This window comes from Cervus elaphus, chromosome 11 (genome assembly GCF_910594005.1).
Source record: "Cervus elaphus chromosome 11, mCerEla1.1, whole genome shotgun sequence".
NCBI classification, from domain to species: domain Eukaryota; kingdom Metazoa; phylum Chordata; class Mammalia; order Artiodactyla; family Cervidae; genus Cervus; species Cervus elaphus.
In genome coordinates, this window is record NC_057825.1 from 18,199,100 (window position 1) to 18,219,715 (window position 20,616).

Genomic DNA, 20,616 nt, shown 5'->3' on the forward strand with positions numbered 1-20,616 from the left:
TGATGGCCGATATCTGAGGGGATACATTCACCTGGTGAGAGAGGAATGGGAGGTCGGAATTCTAGGGCATGCTGGGCACACACACGTTCTCTCCATCACACCACAGCGTCAAGTCCTCCATCACAGCTGTCTTCTCCTTGCATCGTCTCAAAATACAAGGCCCCTTGTATTCATTATCAGTCTCTTGTGTACACTCACTCCCAGCCCCTGAGACCTCAGTTAAGGCTTCATGATTGTCACAGCAATCCCGATTAGACCTGTCTCTGGGGAGGTTTAGCGACTCAGTAAACCAAGAGAGTCTTTTCTTCCTGTGATTTTCTTGTGATCACAAAAGTACAAGTTTTAAAAAATAACTCAAATCCAGAAATCTGTCAGAAGAAGTCCCAACTCTTGCACAAGTTCAACAGGAGACATATAATGCACAGTCATACAAACCTTGCAATGAAAATTGGGAACAACCCAATATCCAATAAGGTAAATAGATAAGTTATACATATTCATATAATAGAATACTATTCTGCAGTGAAAAGTAATGACTTATAGCTGTGTACATCACCAGGGACAGACCTCACAGATAGTGTTTCCATCAGCTGTCACTGTCTCATTACTTTTAGGAAACACTGAAGGAAAAATACTTCCGTTGATGCTATGGGGTTTCAGTGATGGGCTTAATCAAGTCAGCTATCTGGCAAGGTCACATTTAAATACACAATTGCACAGGCACACTCTGACACACTCCCCACCCCGCCCCCCAGCACCAGTTTAGGAGATCCAGTCAGTGAGGACAGTGGAACCAGACAGAGGGTTCGTTTCGAGATACGCAAGGATTTAAAGGCCCAGGTGGCCTACAGAGCTGGGCTCCTTTACTGCTGGCTTTGAGGCTACCAGGCTCAGGGGGAGAGGACCGAGAAAGGAGAAGAGCTCCCTGGGAAAACCAGGACTCGTCCTGCAAAGTGTGAAGATGGGCGTGTTTAATACTCTCCACTAACATTTTCTGCAGCAATGGAATATGGGAAACAGAAGCACCACAGACCCATGGAGGACAGAGTGATGGCTACTGGCGGAAAAGGAGTGGGCTGGAAGAATCATCAGATTTGGAGTCAGAAAACCAGGGCTGGTGTCTTTGTCCTGTTTACTAGCTAAGTGACCTTGGGGGCAGGGGGATGGAAGGGTCTCAAACTGCCAAGGCTTTGGTTTTCTCAAAGTTAAGATAACGATGTCAGTAGTTTAAGAAACAGCTATAAAAATCTAATGCATTGTTGTCATGTAAAAGTTAAACATCTGTGTTTCAGTCTCCTTATCTCTATACTGAGGACAATGACAGCATATACTTGTTAGGATTTAATGAGTTAATCCATGTGAAATGCCTATAACAGTATCTGGCTTGAATAAGCACTTAGATTATTAGGCAGGTAATTATATAAAACTAAATTGTCACCCACCAACACCTCAATCCACAATTATTGATGTGTCTATTGGTTTCTTGCCTTTAGTGACTCGCTGACATTAAGAAAGACAGAAAGTCTCATCTTGCCTATTTTCTTTTCTTCTTAGGAGACAGTGACCAGAATCATTAAAAAAAAAAAAAAAAAAACTGCTGCAGTAATGATTTTTTTAGATAGGCAATATATACATTACTTATCTATTAACATTTATTAGGTATTAGTACTTTTAATAATAGAATATAAAGAAAAATACATATAGTGGTATTTAAGATTGCAATCTAACACAGAATACTGACAATAGGCATATAGAAGAGCAACTATATGAAAGTCATATAACAAGACTGCAAATAAAATTAATATATCCAGCACTATGTACAACTTTAATGTGATGGTCTAATCCATGAATAATGGGGTAAAGCATGTTAAAAAAAAAGAAAAGTTAAAGATTTTTAAACCAAAAATTAAACATTTTCCAAAATAACTAGTAGGAATAAAGATGTTTGATGTTTAAAAAAAAATTTTCCTTATATATGTAATTTACATGGCTATAGATTTTTTTAAAAGACTTTTTCGTAAACCCCAAACCCTATTTTAAAACAAGTAGACAATGGTAATGGTACAGCAAATTAAGTTATAGTTGAAGTGTTATCTTGAGAGAAGTATAAAAATTGACTCATCCCCAATTAGCTAAAGAACAATGCAGATAAATGTAATATAAGAGTGGGCCTTCTGAAGTCCACTGCCTGGGCTTGAACCCTAGCTCTGCCACTTAGAAGCTGTATGACCTTGGGAAATTACTCAGTTTTTCAGTCTGTCAATTGAGGATAACAGTAATTAATTCATGAAGTTGTGGAGATTAGTTTGTGTACATATAGAGATTATAGAGCAATATGAGGAATATGTGTTCAATAAATGTAAACTTTTAAATTATAATAAATGTGTAACTATCCAAAATTAATACAGAACTAACAACTGATAAAACAAATATTCAACATCAAATGTTCAATTTGGGGGATCAGTTGACTATAAACCATCACTAGTCCATTACTATTGCTAAAGATACAATTCACCGTGACCACAGCATAAAATAATATCTTGTCTCATCAATCCAAACAAGACTCCATCAACTGTGGGATGTGTCACTAGTTTAGGAAACACTGAAGGAAAAATGGGAACATTAATGTTCCCATTGGTGTTATGGAAGATATTTCAGAAAAGTCAAGGTGTGAAAAACTGTACCTTGAAATTGATGAAATACCAATAGGAAAAAACAAAAAAACTGGAAAGTGGTCAACAGAGTTAGATTGCAGACCAATCTGTTTAAAAACAAAATGGTAAACATAAAGTCTTATTTTCGCACTGCTTTCTAAGTGTGGGAGCTGCATTTCTCAGATGGGAGTGCGCACTAACAGAAGTTCAGCTTCTGTTTAACACCCAGTCCCTGTGCTGGGAGCAGGGGCCTCCCAGGACCACGTCCTGCCACATCTGCCTGGCACAAGGAGAAGCAACCAGGTCCAGTTGCCGCTCTTCCAGGAGGAAGCATGTTGAAAGGATAGATTCTTGCAACAGAGTCTTGCTCTGTAATCAAATTTTAAGAATCAGGAAGATTATGGATGGTCTGAGTCTTTGGATAAAAAAGGATTCTAGAGAAATTGTGAAACTTGATTCTTTTCATTCTTAACCTTGCTTAATTCTCCCTGCAGCCTGCTCAATATTAGAAACTTGCAAAGTTCCTCAGATGTATGGAAATAACCAGTTGAAAATTACCTTAAAATCCTACAATCTTCCAGGCTAGGTGTTACGATTTTAATAGACTTCCTTACCAGCATGAAAACTGCATACAAAGCAAAAATTAAGAGATGCCTTAAAAAAAAAATACTGTGACTGAAGTTGAAAACAAGATGCGACACAGTGTTGAATCCGGAACATCCATGTCAGGTATCTACGTGGGAAGATGCCCATGAGCTACCAAAACACTCGCTCCTCCTCCAGGGCATACAGTTCAAATTCCGCAGCCACCCTTGCAGCTCAGCACAACCAGGGGCCTAGGAAGGCCAGTGGAATGTGCAAACACTACTTCCATACCTGGACGATATAAACTTCCCTTGTGTGGGCCTCGCCCCTCTCTCCTCCCCTTGTATCAACAGAACACAGAAGATGGGGCAAAGGACCCTGGATTCAGCCTTGGAAGCTGGTGGAGCCACAAAGTGAAGAAGCCTGGGCTCCTGAATCTTTGTCAACTTAGGGAACACTGAACTGTTACAGGAACAATCAACAAACCTCAAATGTATTAAGTCCATGAGATTTTGAGGTGGTTGGAACAGTGGTTAGCCTACCTTAATAAAGAAATTTTCAATCCACACAAAATGGCCCACTCAAATATAAAACATTCAGCACAGAACCCCAGTATAATTTATGTATTCTAGTTCAAATTTATCAGAGTGGTGAGCCTGAGATAAGGAATGAGAGACAGCAATGAGCAGTAGTCAATGAAAATAATAACTGTCCCTACCAGGGGGAAACAAAAGCATTTAAAATTTGAGCTGGAGAAAGGGTAAACCTAGGTATCAGATTTGGGGTGGGGGATGGTCTTGATGTTATCTACCCCCACTGTAACGACATGGGCAACTTGGGCTCAGGGAAAACATGCTCATTGTTGCAAAGATATACGTAAAAATATCTTCAGTATCCTGAAGTAAAATGTCGAACTGAACCATTTTGATTCTGTAATTAATTTATAAGACGGGCATCTCCACAAAGGACTAGACAAAAGGCTAAGGCACACGGAGGCTAAAATACATCCACACAGAGCAGACTGCCTGGCACTTAACCATGACAACATTCATCAAGATGGGCCGTGGGTCTTCTTCCCTGAGAGTTTTTAGCAATGTATGATATCATGTCCTGAAAAATTCCCAGTCATAAACAGAAAAGTTTATATAGTCAGACAGGTAGCAGGTGGTATAAGGTGATAGGGAAGTGGGGGAGAACTTAATATTATTAAAATGACAACACCATTCATTGTATTGAATGGAGGGGAGGGCAAGGTCTGTAAGGAACTACAGCATAAACATACTGTCTGAAGGCATTCAAATTCAGTATTTTTAGGATTTGTGGGCAAACTCTCCTAGTTCAGGTATTCCTTATTCACTCCCTTATGAAGTACTGACTGTGTGTCCCCTGGCTATCTGAAATCCAGGCATTCTTGAGGTTCTTTCCCATTCTAATACTCTAAGGAGTGTTTTATGGTAAAATGGATGAACACATGACAACAACAACAACAAAAAAACTTAAGACACAAAATAGTGAACTCAGGTAAAACTCAGGTAAAACGGGAAAAACACAAAGAACTCAAAAAGAAAATAAATTCTTTAAAAATAAAAAGTTTAATTTGCATTAAGTATAACAATATACAGTCTATAAATTCTCTGAAGCACAACTAAAGAGTGCAAGTGTCAGGAACTATGGTAATTTTGAAAGTAACAGTCTAACTTTTTATTAGACACTTGACCAAGAAGATGATATAAGAAATGCCAAGTTATATAGGAGTTTATTTACATGCATTTTGCTATACATTCAGGCTTTTACCTAAAATTTTCTAAAAGAAACACTTCATTAAAATGAATTCAAATTTTACAACTATGTGGAACAAAGAAAACTGGCAGAAGTGACAAATCTCTCTTCTCCAACCAACCGGAAGCAGGATCACTGAGTAGTAGGTGGTCTCTTCTTTACCCCCTTGTATTTGGTGAGGAGCCAACAACTGTGAGAAGGTAACCGAATTGTCAGAAGGAATGGTCTATGAGCAGGGTACTAAGATCTAGAGCCCCTGTTGCCTTGAAAGAAAATGAGGCAAATAAGTATAAAACACATGTTAAAATCAAGAGAACGATGGTGGGTAATCAAGATGATCTTATTTCAAGCAACTCAATTTGAGTAACAGGGAGCATGGAGTTCAATGTTTTTTTAAAGTAAAATTTTATTCAAGTTCTAATAATCATTTGATAAGATTGCTTTGTGTTTTGTTAAATCCGGGCAAAACTAAGAAAGGGCTCATATTATATGTCACTGGTGTAAAGAACACTGTACATGCTAAGTCACTTCAGTTGTGTCCAACTCTCCGCAACCCTATGGGCTGTAGCCCGCCAGGCTCCTCTGTCATTGGGATTCTCCAGGCAAGAATACTGGAGTGGTTGCCTTGCCCTTCTCCAGATCTTCCTGACCCAGGGATCAAACCCGCATCTCTTACGTCTCCTGCATAGGCAGGCGGGAAGTAACATTACACAAAGCATATTAACCTCAGGAAACGAAGGACCTAACTGTAGTCTCTATAAACAAGCTGATCACCATGTATAAACATTGTCAGAACATTCTGTGGACCCCAAGACAGTCCCACTGCTTTTCTTATACAGTATCATTGTAATTCACAGTTCTGGCCAGTTTGGGTTGGTTCTCACTTCAGGGAGGTCAAACCACACACTGTTTTACTGACTTTGAGTCGCCGTTCTACTAATAGTCTGGAAATCATTGTTTGCCTTTCTTGATGGATCCACTTATGCCTATAAATTCCTTATTTTCTAATGCCTCACTAACTGGAGAGTCAGAGCTCACCACAGAGTCAGCCAGACCTGGTCAAAGAGCTCTTGCTCTTTTAAGAAACCTCTCACCCCCAGAGCAGGGCACAGCAGCATGGCGTTAACCAAGGCTGTGCTTTACCATTCTACTTAAAAGTCTCTGACCATGTCGGTGACAGTGGTTGTTGATTTCTACCAACTGTTTTAGCTATGTCTTACTTTTAACCCTAATTCTTTTTAAAGTGGTAAGAATATTAATTCTCTTCTTGGTAAGAACTGTTTCAGTGGTGGTTTAAAACTGATGATCTTGAAAACTCATTTTTTACATACCTTAGCTTAAACCGGATCCCTCGGAAGATCTATCTATCTCAAAGGCAGCATTTTCTTCCTAGACATGAAAGGGTTTAAGATATGTAAGATTTTAAATTCGCCTTCTAGTTAATCAGTCTCAACCAAGGATTCTCAACCTCTCTGAAGTGATGAGCCATTAAAAGACCATCCAAGGGGAGGCTCTCAATTTAGAGTAATTTATGTTTCCCAATTCATTTACAAAATTATGGCCTATGCTTAGAATTCGGAGTTAGGGAAGGGTTAGGGGCACCAGAACCTGGAAATCAAAAATGCAATCATTTCAGGTAGCCCACCCAGGCTGGTCACCCCCCAACCCCTACCCCAAGCAAAAAAGTCCCATCGGCTGTTCCTTCCCTTCTGCCAAGTGTCAGCATAATTCCAGAAGGGCAAGCAGTGAGGGAGCCTAGATATATTCAGTCTCAAGTATAAAGAAGTTAATTTCACAGCTCCTTTCTTTTACCAGCTTATTTTCTCAATGTCACTCCATAAAGTTGAGGGGACAGTACCCTCTGGTTCTCCTTTCCTGGTAGCTGTGTTGATTTTACTCAAGAGTTAACCAGGAACTCAGGGATTTTTTAACCTAGGATACTTCTAAACAGGCTGAGAATTCCTGGTATAGCCAAAAATTATGTAATCTTAAAACCTTTTAAATTTAGTATTTTAGCCAGAAGGATAAGGGATTTAATTTCATTCACAAATATTTTCTAATACTTAGTATTTGTAAGGGAAAAAAAAATCATGATTACAAATATATTTCACTCAGAACTACAGCATGCAGGTGATCTAAAGAGTTCTCAATTTAAGAATTTTAGCAAATAAGTTTCTAAAATTATTTGACTAGGCAATTAACTTATTCTGACGGCTGTGTAAAACTTGCATAAATAAAATACAAGACAAAAACAAGTTTTCATGTTAATATTGAAAATGGTTGTTAGGAATTTTAAGTTTCCCCAAATTTGAGAGCTGATCCTTAAACACCCAGCATCATGAAAGCTGTATCAACTGGGAGAGTATCAGTTCTTTTCCAGTCTCTCCGACAGAAAGGCCATTCTCACAGGTACTACCCCACACGTCTGTGGTCAATGAATCTGCCTTAACATTAGCTATGTGGACAAAACTATCTGTGGCTTAAAGCAAAGGTAAAACAGTTTACAAAACACGGCAAGACGCTAACTGAGGCAGACTCTTAAGGGACTGGCAAATTTAGAGCACTGATTCTTTTCTGTCATTTTTCACCCAGTTTACAGCAAAGTTTTGCATATGTGAGAGTCAGGCTGGGCTACAGGTTATAAATAGATACAGATACATACATACATACACACACACACACACACACACACACACACACACACACAGACTCGAAGAGATGATGGTGCGACTCAATAACCCATCTGGTTTGTCAATTTCCAAAGCACTGTGAAAAAGCAAATTTTTCCAGGATGCTCATGCAACAAGTTAAACTGACATCCTCCCAGGATCTGGAAAACCCACTTCTTGTGGTTACAGAAACGCACGGTACAGAGCTGAGCTTGGGCGCTATGCTTCACAAAAGCACCATTCAGACGCTGGACCTAACAGCCATGCACTCCAAAAGACCAGGGAGAGTCACTCAGGACACTCCTGCCAGCTGCGTGACTGCTACGTGAACCTGAACGTCTTCAACGAACTTTAGACCTCTGACAAAACAAACACACAAATTACTTTTTTATTTTTAATCAAAATGTGAATCATCACTGCAGTGAATAAAAAATTCATGACTCAGAATAGCATGCAATTTTTTTATTGTGTTCTAAATCTATTTGTACACTTAATACTCTTGTATTAACTTCACAAACAGAATAAAGAATACACTACAATGATATTAAGCTGTATCTACTCACCTGAAAAGGAACAAAATATTGCCCCTGAAATAACTGCTGATTACACAATATTGCAAACTAATAAACACTATAAATACTAAAATGTTAACATTTCAACACAGAACGTCAACAACATTCTGCCTTCTTTTTTAATTGATTAAAACATTTGTTAAGGTCATGCAAAATAAACGCTTCATGGAAATGTTAGATTACACTCAAACAGCAATGCAACGAAACCCACAAGAGGCAACTTTTTAATGCAACAACTGGTCAAATAAACCATTCAGCATGTCAATAAAAATCCAGTTAAGTTGAAAATGTCAAAAATGTAACACCATATTTAGGTAACTGCTCATCTAGGATCTCAACATCTACAATCCTATTTGTGACTGAAGATTATTGTGCTACATGGATACGTTATGTTAAAAAGGCCAAAAAGATGTCAACACATGATGGCAGGGGGCATCTCCAGTCCACACCACACTTCAATGGGACCATTCTCTTAACTCCACTATCAGTAAATGAAAAGTCACACGAGAGTCATCTTTTTACCCTTGCTTTGTCTTTAAACTTTTTTCTAGAAGTATTTCTTATGATCCTCCCCCAGAATTCACATGCTGATTTAGGTACAGGTCTGCTGATTTAGAAAGAAGGGCATCTAGGTCATAGGGAGGTGATGCCCCCCACCCCACGGGCCAACCTACTAGCAGCTCACAAGGGCCCAGTTTCTGGGGCTCTACTCTGGACACTGTTGACTCACTCTTTTATCAACTTTTAAAGCCCTCTTTATATTTTCTACTTACAATTTTTAAACTCTTTGATAAGCAATCTGTTATATAGAACACAGTTCTCAACTTACAGAGCATTAACTTTTAGTCTCTAGAGGCTATTCCATGACTTATCACCCCTTAAGAGCAAAATGTGCTTCTGGTTCACTCAGCATCATGTCTTCCCTCAAATATTTAGTGAATGAATGTTCCTCAAAAGGAATCTCTAGCTTGTTACTTTTGTTGGCAAATTCAGTTTATATTTAATAAACTCTCTAACCTATCTGTATACTCAGATCTTGTCTTGCAGCTGTATGCCGATGAAAGGTGTCATAACAATAGTGGGATTTTATACTTCTAAGTACAAAGACAATGGGGCTGACAGATGAGCCAGGCTTTCTCACACTTGCCTCTGCTGTGTCTCTTTTACCCAAGATCTTCTCATCCGTGAAGGTTTTGTGAGTGAAATGGACAAAAATAACATGCACAGATGGAGTCACTAAAAACTCAGGTCAGTCCTGTCACAGGGGCACAGTAATGCTATTCTACTTGTGCTTGTTCTTCTTAAAGAATGCTCTCTCTTTCTTCTCCAAAGCCTGTGCTATCAGAGGAGGCTACTGCATGGAGCTCTGAAGAATCCTTTGAGAGCCTCGTGTAGCTCGAACGCTGGCCTCGCTTGTGCGCCATGCTCTTCAGGTTCTCATTCTGCAGAGCGGTGGAGTGGGAACTGGAGCCTGACCTCAGGAGGACTTGGGGCATCTCCCTCAGCCCCTCCGTCTCATCGGAATTCTGGTTGGCTCTGTTAGCTGGGGCACTGTTGTTGTTTAGGGTCACAGTGCTGGGGGTGCGATTCAGGTTGTAGGCTTTGTGGCATGCTGGCCAGTTTTCCTCGGGGCTGCTGGCTATCAAGCTGCATTCGGAAGGGCTCTTCTTGTCCTCAGAGCAGATGGACATCCGGGCTACGAGGGGATCTGGCAGGCCACTCAGGCTGTGCGGGACTCCCCGTCTTCCGCTGTGGGGGTCATCTTCAAGCTCTATGAGGTTGGCCTTTTCAAGCTGGGAGTCATCTGCCGCCTCATTGTGAAGGGAGTGGTTGGGCGAGCTCTCATTGGACCTCACTCCCGAGTCAGAGGAGTCCTTTTTGTCAAGGAGGGCGTCTGACAAGTACTCTTTGGCCTTGATGAAGGTTCGAATGGGCTCTGCACTGTGCTCTGGAGACTTCAACGCTCTCTCTGCTTTCCCTTCAGCTTTCTTGTCTTTGTCATCTTTGAGCAGCGGAGTGTTGTCTGACTCTTCTGTCCCGGACTCATCTTCATCACTTGGGAGTTTCTGATAGCGCAGTCCACCTCCCTTCAGCTTCAGGTCTGTCTGGAAGAGACTTGACCTTTCTGAGGACTTCTTGCCTGGGAGAAGCTTACTGCCTGACTGATCGGATTTTTCATCTTCTTCGGTAATAGGATCCAGGGGTGAGGCATCATTGGTGGAAACTCCTGATGAGGAATAATCTATAACATCTCCCCTCTTCATCAGAAATGACTTCCGTGTATCATCTTGCTTTGGTTCACTATCCTTCCCTTTCTCGGGTTCTAGACTAGAGTGAATGGAACCCCCAGATGAACTCTGACCCATGTAATACGTGCTGTGTGGAGAAGACCTGCCACTCATGGTTGTGGAACCTGTGCCCCCTTCTAACTGAGACATCTGAGCAATGTACTCTCTATAAGCGTCTCTATACTCAGCCTGCACCTTATCAGTAAGCTTTGAAATTTCAATACTGGAATCCTGGGAAGTGAGACTGGAAAGACTTGGGGTTCTGCGAGTTTGTGACTGTGAAGACAAAAAAAAATAATAATAATAATTTAAGAATTCAAACAAACCAAAAAAAGGCAAAATAAACATGAGCTTAGGAAATATATATATATGGACAGTAAGAATTGTTAAAGTCGTTAAAAATACCAAATTCTTTTAAAAGAATTCTGTATAACACAGTTTAACAAAGCTGTGAACTTATGAGTAATTTTAGTGTTATTAGAAAGCTTTATATAAATTTTAATAAAATTAGTTTACTGTTAATATTTAAAAGTATAATTTAAGGTTATATTAACCACCTTAGGACTTGTTTTTATAATTTCAAACTTTTAAATTTATTTAAGGCAAAAGTCACCTTCATTGATAAAATATAAAAGTGCCTCTTAGAAAAGAGAAAGAAAATGACAGTTAAGATAGGATCTCAAGAACAAAATACTCACATCTTCAACGTATGTTAAAAAGAACCTTTCTCAACTTGCACAACATGAAGTTTCTGTCAAATTCCAATTCAGAGAGAGTAAATGTACTCAAAATGCAAAAAAAACAAAAACAAAAAATTTTAGAGCAAAAGTATAGAGTGCAATGGAGAAGATGAATATTGGATCCAAATGAATAGAAATGGAAGCCATGAGGTCAACAGTCAAGTCCAAGTAAACAGAGAAATAAAATAGTTTTAGACGTTTGATCTCCAATGTGAAGTTATAGGATGAGAATTGCTTTATATCCCAGAGAAGGTAATACACAAGGAGTAAGAGGTAAAGATTGGGGGGAAAAGGAAGGAAATGGAGAGAAAAGAATCAAGGAAGTTTGAGAAAGGAAAGAGCCAAGGCTGAAACAAAGCAGAAATAAGGCAGAGTCTTCCTTGCACAGGAGGGAACTAACCCAGCTCCAAGAAGCTTCCCTGAGACACAGCGAGCACTGAGCGGACGAGGCCGCTCCCTCACGCCAAGTGCAGTCTCTGTACCCCTCCCTGGGATCCACAAGGGCCAAACTGTTTTCCTAAGCATATGAAGATGACCTTTGCCTTTCCACTTGCATTCTCACAATAATGCACAGTGGAGTCCCCAGAGGTTCCCTCATGTGTGACCTCCCAAGAGACTGAATGCCAGCTAAGGGAATCTAGCTAACTACTATTAAGCAAGGCATGAAAGATTGGTAACACAATTATCATTTTCAGTAAATATGTTTCATTCTCAAAAAATAGTCATTTTTCATAAAAGTGTCATCTATGTTGGTTTACATTAGTTTAAAAGATACCTGGTTTACTTTTAAGTTTCTCTCAGTTTTTATTTCTAATATGGCAAATACTGAAAGATAAAACTTACATAAACAAAAGCTCTTTAGGGGTCCTTCAATAATTTTTAAGAGTGTAAAAGGGTTCTAAGATTTGAAATAAGTTTTATGAGAGTGGCAGTACTGAAGGGAGGCTGGGAGAGCTGCCAGGGCATGGTGGGAACACCAAGTATGGAGGATGAGGATTTCTCAGGAAATGTTCAAAGAAATTCCAGGGAAAATAAAGGGATCGCTGTTGTTCAAACAGAGACATAAAAGGGTCAAGTGTGGACTCAATTTACTGAAAAATATAGAAATTTTTATCTTAGTTAATGCACAGTAATAAAATGCTTTCCCAACTTAAAGAAATAAGATTTATAGTAGGTAAGAAAAGGTAACAACAACAAAATATTTTTACAACCAAACCAAACACAATATCCTTACAAACAGCAGGCCTAATGGGCACTGCTTTTTCTAAATACAGTTCCTTTTCCATAGAGTTCTTTGTAACTACTTCCTGTTTTTCCTCCCTTGCTTGTCTTCCCTCTGTTCTGTGCCCTGCTCTGATCTTTTCCTAGTGTTTTTCCTTCTTGTCCTCCCCTTTCTCCTTCTCATGTTCTCTCACTTTTGTTTTTAATCCTGATCCTTGCCTGTCCTCCCTCTTCTAAGAACATCCAAAGAAAGAGCCCCTCCATGTCTAACATCAGATAATAAAAAGGAAATGAATATCTGTGAAGATGTATCTTAAGCCAGTGCTTACTGAATTGAACAAGAAAATAGCAAGTGAAGGATGAATTCAGCTAACCACCTAGAGAGCCCAGTTCCTATCTACCTCAATGCCATTACTCTGTTTTACTGTTTTCACAATTCTTATCTTTGGAAATAATGTTATTGTCTCTGTTTTGTTGACTGTCCTCTCCAGAAGAACACAGCTCCTGGAGAAGAGGGCCGCCTCCCTCTACCCTGTTCACCTGGGGACTCACTGAAGAGTTTCTAAATGACTATCTGAATGCACCAACAGATTCCCAGCTAATTCAACCCTGTCCTTCCTCTTTGGCTCATGTAAATAATGGCATCCCAGTAAATACCTGCCAACTTAGGTTGCTGTGGCGAGGAGCCCCTTCGTCCAGGCCGAGCGTGTTCAGCTCTTCAAAGCTGAAGTTCAGGGTGTAGGGAGCCTGACTGGAGAGCTCGGTGTGGGGCAGCTCGCTGTGCGCAGAGCGACGAGCAGGTTCACCGTGAGGAACAGAGCTGCTGTTTTCACTCAGTAAACGTGGGTCTTCGGGGACCACCTGGTTTTCTGCATTTCGCATTTCTAATATCTTAACAGTAAACAAAGTCATCAATATCCATGCAGACAAAGCACCTTTTAGAAGCTTTAGAAATTATTTAAAAAATTAAACACAAAGTTACTATGATGGAAATGAGAAAGCAAACTTCCTGTAAGTGAATTTCAAATAAATTTGTCCTATATCTGCTCAGCTTTCATATTAACAATACAACTGACCCTTGAACGACACAGGTGTGAACTGTGCAGGTCCGCATACTTGCAGATGTTTTTCCATAGTGGAGATGGCAGTTTTTACTACGTGGTCCAAGGCTGCCTGAATCCATGGATGTGGAGAAGCCCTGGATATAAATGGCTGACTCCAAGTTGTCAGTGGATTAACCTCCAAATTGTTCAAGGACCATCTGTACTAAAGGTAGTACAACTGGCCCTCGGAATCCAGTGGTTTTGCATTTGCAGAATCAACCAATCACAGATTGAAAATATTCAGACAAAAAGATTTCAGAAAGTTCCAAAAATCAACACTTGAATTTGCCATGCACTGAAAACTATTTGCATAGCATTTACACTGTATGAGATATTGTAAGTAATCTGTAGGTGATTCAAAGTATACAAGAGGATGTGTGTAGTGTGGAAATACCATGCCATTTTATAGAAAAGACTTGTGCATACAAAGACTTTGGAATCACAGGGGTCCCAGAACCACTCCCCCACCAGATACTAAAGGATGACTGGAATGATGACCATCATCATACGTGCAGTACACTCTAATTTGGCCACTGCGTTACTAGTGTAACATAACATTAAGATGAAGCACGACTGGAGCGTGTCAGTGAGCAGCAGAGCTGGACGGCAGCTAAAGCAGTAGGAGCTACTGCAGTGGGACAAGGAGACCTCAGGACAGAACTGGGCTCAATTCCAAAAGCAGCATGAACACATGGGCATTTACAGCCCAGGAGTGAGGGGGTCAGTGGATGGGAAGATGCAAAGAGGAAGCCTCAGCAGTACCAGGGCAGGAAGGGGTGTTTTTTGGCCGAACCATCTTGATAGGATTTACGCTGGAGGCAGGCCAGGGGTTTGGCACATCACCAGGGGTGGGGGGCAGGGGGGATAAGGAATTTGATCAGATACTGAAGGTGATCAGACATTAAGGGTGAGGCTCTTTCTAAACTGACTTAACAGAATTCTGGCTACAACTCGGCAATGCAGACCCAACGAGAACAGATACCAAGGTCAAGGCCTAGAGGGTTACAGAAGCCTGACTGAATGAGGTCAAGGAGTGTCTTGGTCAATGAAAGCATGGAGAATTGGCAAGTGGCCCCTCTCCCATATTTCCAAGTGAAATGACCAAAAGTAAATATTGCTAAGTGCTGCTGTATATACTCTACATAAGAGGGCACACAAGAGCCCTACACACAACTGTAAAATGTCATTCTTAAATGTTTTTTAAAAATATAGGAAAATAGCAGTTTAGACCAGTACTTACTGGCACTTCTTTTATAAAATGTTGTAAATCTACAAGTATTAAAAATATCTTACTGTGCTTCTAAAAAGATGCCAGTCTCCAAAATTCATATTCATTTCCTTCTTCAGTTCATCAATGTTACACTGAGCCAACACACGGCCATTTATGTTCGCCTGAATAAAAATAAACACAAGATAAACAAAATGTGAGAAATTCTGAATTTCCAGTGATTAAAAAGCACATTTATATTAGAGACTAGAATACACTGACCTAAAGAAGGTTATCATCCCACGTAATAATTAGTAAACAAGCAGAATTTGGACAACATAAGTCACTCCATACTTTCCCAAGCGTTTCAGGTGCTCAAGTAAAATAAATCACAAGGATCAACCTCAGAGCTAACCCCAATTATTTCCGAAACTACCTTCCCTGCCATGTACAATAACAAAACTGCTAACTTTTCTCCTCTGATCCTATAAAATCTGAGCACAAAGGCAAGCTGCTGGCAGGGGACACAGATGTCCGTCGGCATGCTGGTCGCTCACTGACAAAGTTCTAAATGAAGTGAAAGTGAAAGTCACTCAGTTGTGTCTGACTCTTTGCGACCCCATGGACTGTAGTCCATGGACTATACCATGGAATTCCATGGACCCCATGTAATTCTCTAGGCCAGAATACTGGAGTGGGTAGCCTTTCTCTTCTCCAGGGGACCTTCCCAACCCAGGGATTGAACCCAGGTCTCCCGCATTACAGGTGGATTCTTTACCAGCTGAGCCACCAGGGAAGCCCAAGAACACTGGAGTAGGTAACCTATCCCTTCTCCAGTGGATCTTCCCAACCCAGCAATCGAACTGGGGTCTCCTGCATTGCAGATGGATTCTTTACCAGCTGACCTACCAGGGAAGCCCTGGTAAGCCTTCATTTACTTCTAAATAAAGTAAGCACTGACAAACATGTTCATCAACTACACTAGATAACCTCAGCCACCATAAATGTTCACCACAAGTTTCCCAGTCTACTAAATGCACAAAAAACGATCTTATCACCACTGGGTCTCTGATGAGGAATGACAGAATTTTCTTAATTAATAAACAGTTTACTTATTTTACAAAAATACAAAACCTGACTTTATTAACTGTGGTAAAAGTATGAGTTACCTATGTTTAAAATCGATAGAATGCCCAGTTTCCAAATTTATTCTGAAGAAAAGACTGTACGGAGCAAGCCTATGGCAGGGGTCCTCTGTGAAAGTGCAAGGAGGTTAGCAGTTCTTAAGAAACCAATGATGGCCTGGTAGCAAAAAGCTGAGCAGGGAGAAAACCACTGTCCTGAGGGAAATAAAATCCCCACAAAGGATTTGTGGAGGCCTCACCCTTTCCTGACTCTAATCAAGGTGCCTAGAGGAGAGGGTGAGGTTTATAGCTTGGAAAGGCAGTGCTGGACACTTTTGCAAATGGGAAATAACTAGATTTGTGAGAAAACCAGTGCTATCTGAGCATTTCTGACCAAATGTAGGCTATGATTAGTAAGATAGTATCAGTCAGTTCAATAGCTCAGTTGTCTCCAACTCTTTGGGACCTCATGGACTGCAGCACTCCAGGCTTCCCTGTCCATCACCAACTCCCAGAGCTTGCTCAAACTCATGTCCATCAAGTCAGTGATGCCATCTAACCATTTCATCCTCTGTTGTCCCCTTCTCCTCCTGCCTTCAATCTTTCCCAGCATCAGGGTTTTTTCCAATGAGTCAGTTCTTTGCATCAGGTGGCCAAAGTATTGGAGCTTCAGCCTCAACATCAGTCCTCCCAATGAATATTCAGGACTGATCTCCTTTAGGATGGACTGCTTCGATCTCTTTGCTGTCCAAGGGACTCTCAAGAGTCTTCTCCAACACCACAGTTCAAAAGTGTCAATTCTTTGGCACTCAGCTTTCTTTCTCTCACATCCATACATGACTCTCACATCATACATGACTACTGGAAAAACCATAGCTTTGACTAGATGGACCTCTGTCCTCAAAGTAATGTCTCTGCTTTTTAATATGCTGTCTAGGTTGATCATAGCTTTTCTTCCAAGGAGCAGGTGTCTTTTAATTTCATGGCTGCAGTCACCGTCTGCAGTGATTTTGGAGGCCAAGGAAAGAAAGTCTCTCGCTGTTTCCATTGTTTCCCCATCTATTTGCCAGGAAGAGATGGGACCAGATGCCATAATCTTCATTTTTAAATGTTGAGTTTTAAGCCAGCTTTTTTACTCTCCTCTTTCACTTTCATCAAGAGGCTCTTTAGTTCCTCTTTGCCTTCTGCCACAAGGGTGGTGTCATCTGTGTATCTAAGGTTACTGATATTTCTCCTAGTAATCTTGATTCCAGCTTGTGGTTCATCCAGCCTGGCATTTCACATAATGTACTCTGCATGTAAGTTAAATAAGCAGGGTGACAATATACAGCCTTGACGCACTCCTTTCCCAATTTGCAACCAGTTTTTTGTTCCATGTCTAGTTCTAACTGTTGCTTCTTGACCTGTATACAGGTTTCACAGGAGACAGGTAAGGTGGTCTGGTATTCCCATCTCTTTAAGAATTTTCCACAGTTCAGATCCACACAGTCACAGACTGGCATAGTCAATAAAGCAGAAATAGATGTTTTTCTGGAACTCTCTTGCTTTTTCAATGATCCAACAGATGTTGGCAACTTGATTTCTGGTTCCTCTGCCTTTTCTAAATCCAGCTTGAGCAGATAAAAGTTCACGGTTCACGTACTGTTGAAGCCTGGCTTGGAAAATTTTGAGCATTACTTTGCTAGTGTTGTGAGATGATGGCAATTGAGTGGTAGTTTGAGCATTCTTTGGCATTGCCTTTCTTTGGGATTGGAATGAAAGCTGACCTTTTCCAGTCCTGTGGCCACTGCTGAGTTTTCCAAATTTGCCGGCATATTGAGTGCAGCACTTTCACAGCATCATCTTTTAGGATCTGAAATAGCTCAGCTGGAATTCCATCACCTCCACTAGCTTTGTTCGTAGTGATGCTTCCTAAGGCCCACTTGACTTCACATTCCAGGATGTCTGGCTCTAGGTGAGTAATCACACCACTGTGGTTATCTGGGTCATAAAGATGTTTCTTGTGTAGTTCTTCTGTGTATTCTTGCCACCTCTTCTTAACATCTTCTGCTTCTGTTAGGTCTATACCATTTCTGTCCTTTATCGTGCCCATTATTTGTATGAAATGTTCCCTTGTTGTCTCTGATTTTCTTGAAGAGATCTCGTCTTTCCAATTCTATAGTTCTCCTCTATTTCTTTGCATTGATCACTGAGGAAGGCTTTCTTATCTCTCCCTGCTATTCTTTGGAACGCTGTATTCAGATGGATATATCTTTCCTTTTATCCCTTGCCTTTAGCGCCTCTTCTTTTGTCAGCTATTTGTAAGGCCTCCTCAGACAACCATTTTGGCTTTTTGCATTTGTTTTTGAGGATGGTCTTGATCACTGCCTCCTGTACAATGTCACGAACCTCCATCCATAGTTCTTCAGGCACTCTATCAGATCTAACCCCTTAAATCTATTTCTCACTTCTACTGTATAATTGTAAGGGATTTGATTTAGGTCGTACCTGAATGGTCTAGTGGTTTTCCCTACTTTCTTCAACTTAATTAAGTCTGAATTTTATAATAAGGAGTTCATGATCTGAGCCACAGTCAGCTCCTGGTTTTGTTTCTTCTGACTGTATAGAGCTTCTCCATCTTTGGCTGCAAAGAATATAATCAATCTGATTCAGTGTTGACCATCTGGTGAAGTCCATGTGTAGAGTCATCACTTGTTTTGTTAGAAGAGGGTGTTTGCTATGACTAGTGCATTCTCTTCGGGCAGTAAGATAGTATATATGTTCATAATTAACTTTTTAGATGCCATTCTTTAAAGTATATAAATACTAGAGGCTGTTGTTAATGTCCTACGTCACTAAATCTCTGATAGAAAAAGCATAACTTAGTGGAAATACCTATTAAAACTGGGGCTCAGTTAGCCCTGTACATGGGAAGACACCTTGAAATCTCACGCTCATGGTAATTACTGGAACTGCAAGAAAAGATCTAGGAAGAAAAGAACCTCAAGTGTGTCAGCCTTGCAAACCCAAAACTCAGAGGTAGTATCAAATGGGACATGATCAGAGTCCTCTAAGACATGAAAGTGAGAATTAGAGGGAAATGAAGCAAGCATGGTTTACTTGGATAATTGTTAAATCACAAATATTATAATGAAAGAAAGTGTAACATAAAAGAAAAGGCTTTCAAATGTTCTATGCTGCATACTGGAAATATAAGTAGTTGTCAACCTTAATGTGAAATCCTATAGAGCTTTCAATCAATATTTCTCATCAAAGCACTTTTGACTTACATGAGATCATTGTGAAGTAGCACTGTAACACAGCACTTTCTTTTATCTATCTCTAAACTAAGGCATGAAAGGGCAATTTTAGGATACAAATAGTAAGAAACCTATTTCCACCTGAGCTTTCCCATCTCAGCAGAGAACTCATCTTTGATAGCCTAAATAGAAAATGCTCGCTGTCCACAGAGCCCGCCTCCCGTGCCCTCGAGTGAGCAGGTAAAAGTGCAGGTCACCTTTTTGATGGTTGCACAGTACTGAGGCAGCATGCTCTGGTCCAGCCCTTCGATTTGTTTCAGTTTCTCACAAACCGCATCCACGTTCATTGAATTCAGTGGCACTGTACCTGAGGCTGGGCCTGATCCCTAGGTAAGTCGTGGGAAAACACATGTATAAATAGCATTTAATGTCAGATACATGCAGTCATGTGACAGAGAAACACTTATGAAGTTACACTATAAAGCACTTCAATTAAAGATACATTTTCAAACTTAAGTAAAAATAGTGAATGTGTGCAGCATGGGACATGCCATCAGAGAACAGATTTAGCTACTGTTTACCTTAAAGAGTATCTTTTATTATAGCAGATATAGCCTGATCGAAACCACTTTTCTAAGAAGACAGAAGTTCCATGAGCCAACCCAAGGCCAACTTCAAGAAAGCCTAACCTCAAATCTCAAGAGAGGAAGGTGAAGCCCTTAATAACAGAAAGACAGGGGCTTAAAAAAAAGGAATGGGGGAATTACTGATGCCTATAACATAGAAAAAAAATATAAAAGGTAAACCTATGAGATAATTTTAAAAGTGCTGACACTCAGCAGCTTTAAATGTCTTCACAGATTACCTTAACAGTCTACAACAGCTGAAGTTTTCAGATCTTGATCATATTTTATATCCAAGAGATCTAAAACCTCCCCTTAAGAACCTATACAATAATCGTGTAAGTATAAAACAACAGTACTTCTTAACACATGTGGAAGCAAATATAATCCATCAAAATTCAGTCTCATTTAAAAGAAAAGTCAAAATAATAAACCTAGTGTTTACTAAGAAGAAAAATATTTTCTGAATACAGAGACATACTAAAGAAGTATTTGCCTGTGGCTAATTACATACAAATCTCCTCAATTACAGATGTGGTCACTGGGCTCCAAAGAGGTAAGTTTTGGCTTCAAACTCACAGAATAAACAGCTAGTTAGTGGTAGATTCAGATCGGAACCCTAACTTATCAGGTCTTACAACTTCTTATTTTCTTTGTTGCCACTGTCTATCTTTAAAGAGTTTACAGAAACTATAACCAAAATAAAGAGAAGACAAGCCAACTAGTATAGAGGATAATGTTACAAATGATCTGTCTTGTTTACCAGTCAATTTAGTCTTAAAATGATAAATATCATTTATCCTATCCCCAAG

The 20,616-nt window shown here is 40.1% G+C and overlaps 1 protein-coding gene across 24 annotated transcripts in view; it reads right to left on the minus strand.

Annotated features, from left to right (window-relative positions):
* Nucleotides 1-1,638: 1,638 nt before the first annotated feature.
* Nucleotides 1,639-20,616, minus strand: part of KIDINS220 (kinase D interacting substrate 220) — a 96,254-nt gene continuing 77,276 nt past the window's right edge. For 15 of the 24 annotated variants that reach the window (XM_043916994.1, XM_043916995.1, XM_043917009.1 and 12 more), the window contains 4 exons: nucleotides 19,439-19,567; nucleotides 14,905-15,003; nucleotides 13,166-13,399; nucleotides 8,135-10,823 (listed from right to left, as the gene is read on the minus strand). In XM_043916994.1, the coding sequence (XP_043772929.1) occupies nucleotides 9,561-10,823; nucleotides 13,166-13,399; nucleotides 14,905-15,003; nucleotides 19,439-19,567 (1,725 nt within the window). In that variant the 3' untranslated portion in view covers nucleotides 8,135-9,560. Of the gene's footprint in view, nucleotides 6,408-8,134; nucleotides 10,824-11,245; nucleotides 11,299-13,165; nucleotides 13,400-14,904; nucleotides 15,004-19,438; nucleotides 19,568-20,616 lie in introns of those variants that run through there. The other 9 variants (XM_043917017.1, XM_043917015.1, XM_043917013.1 and 6 more) reach the window with 4 other exon arrangements.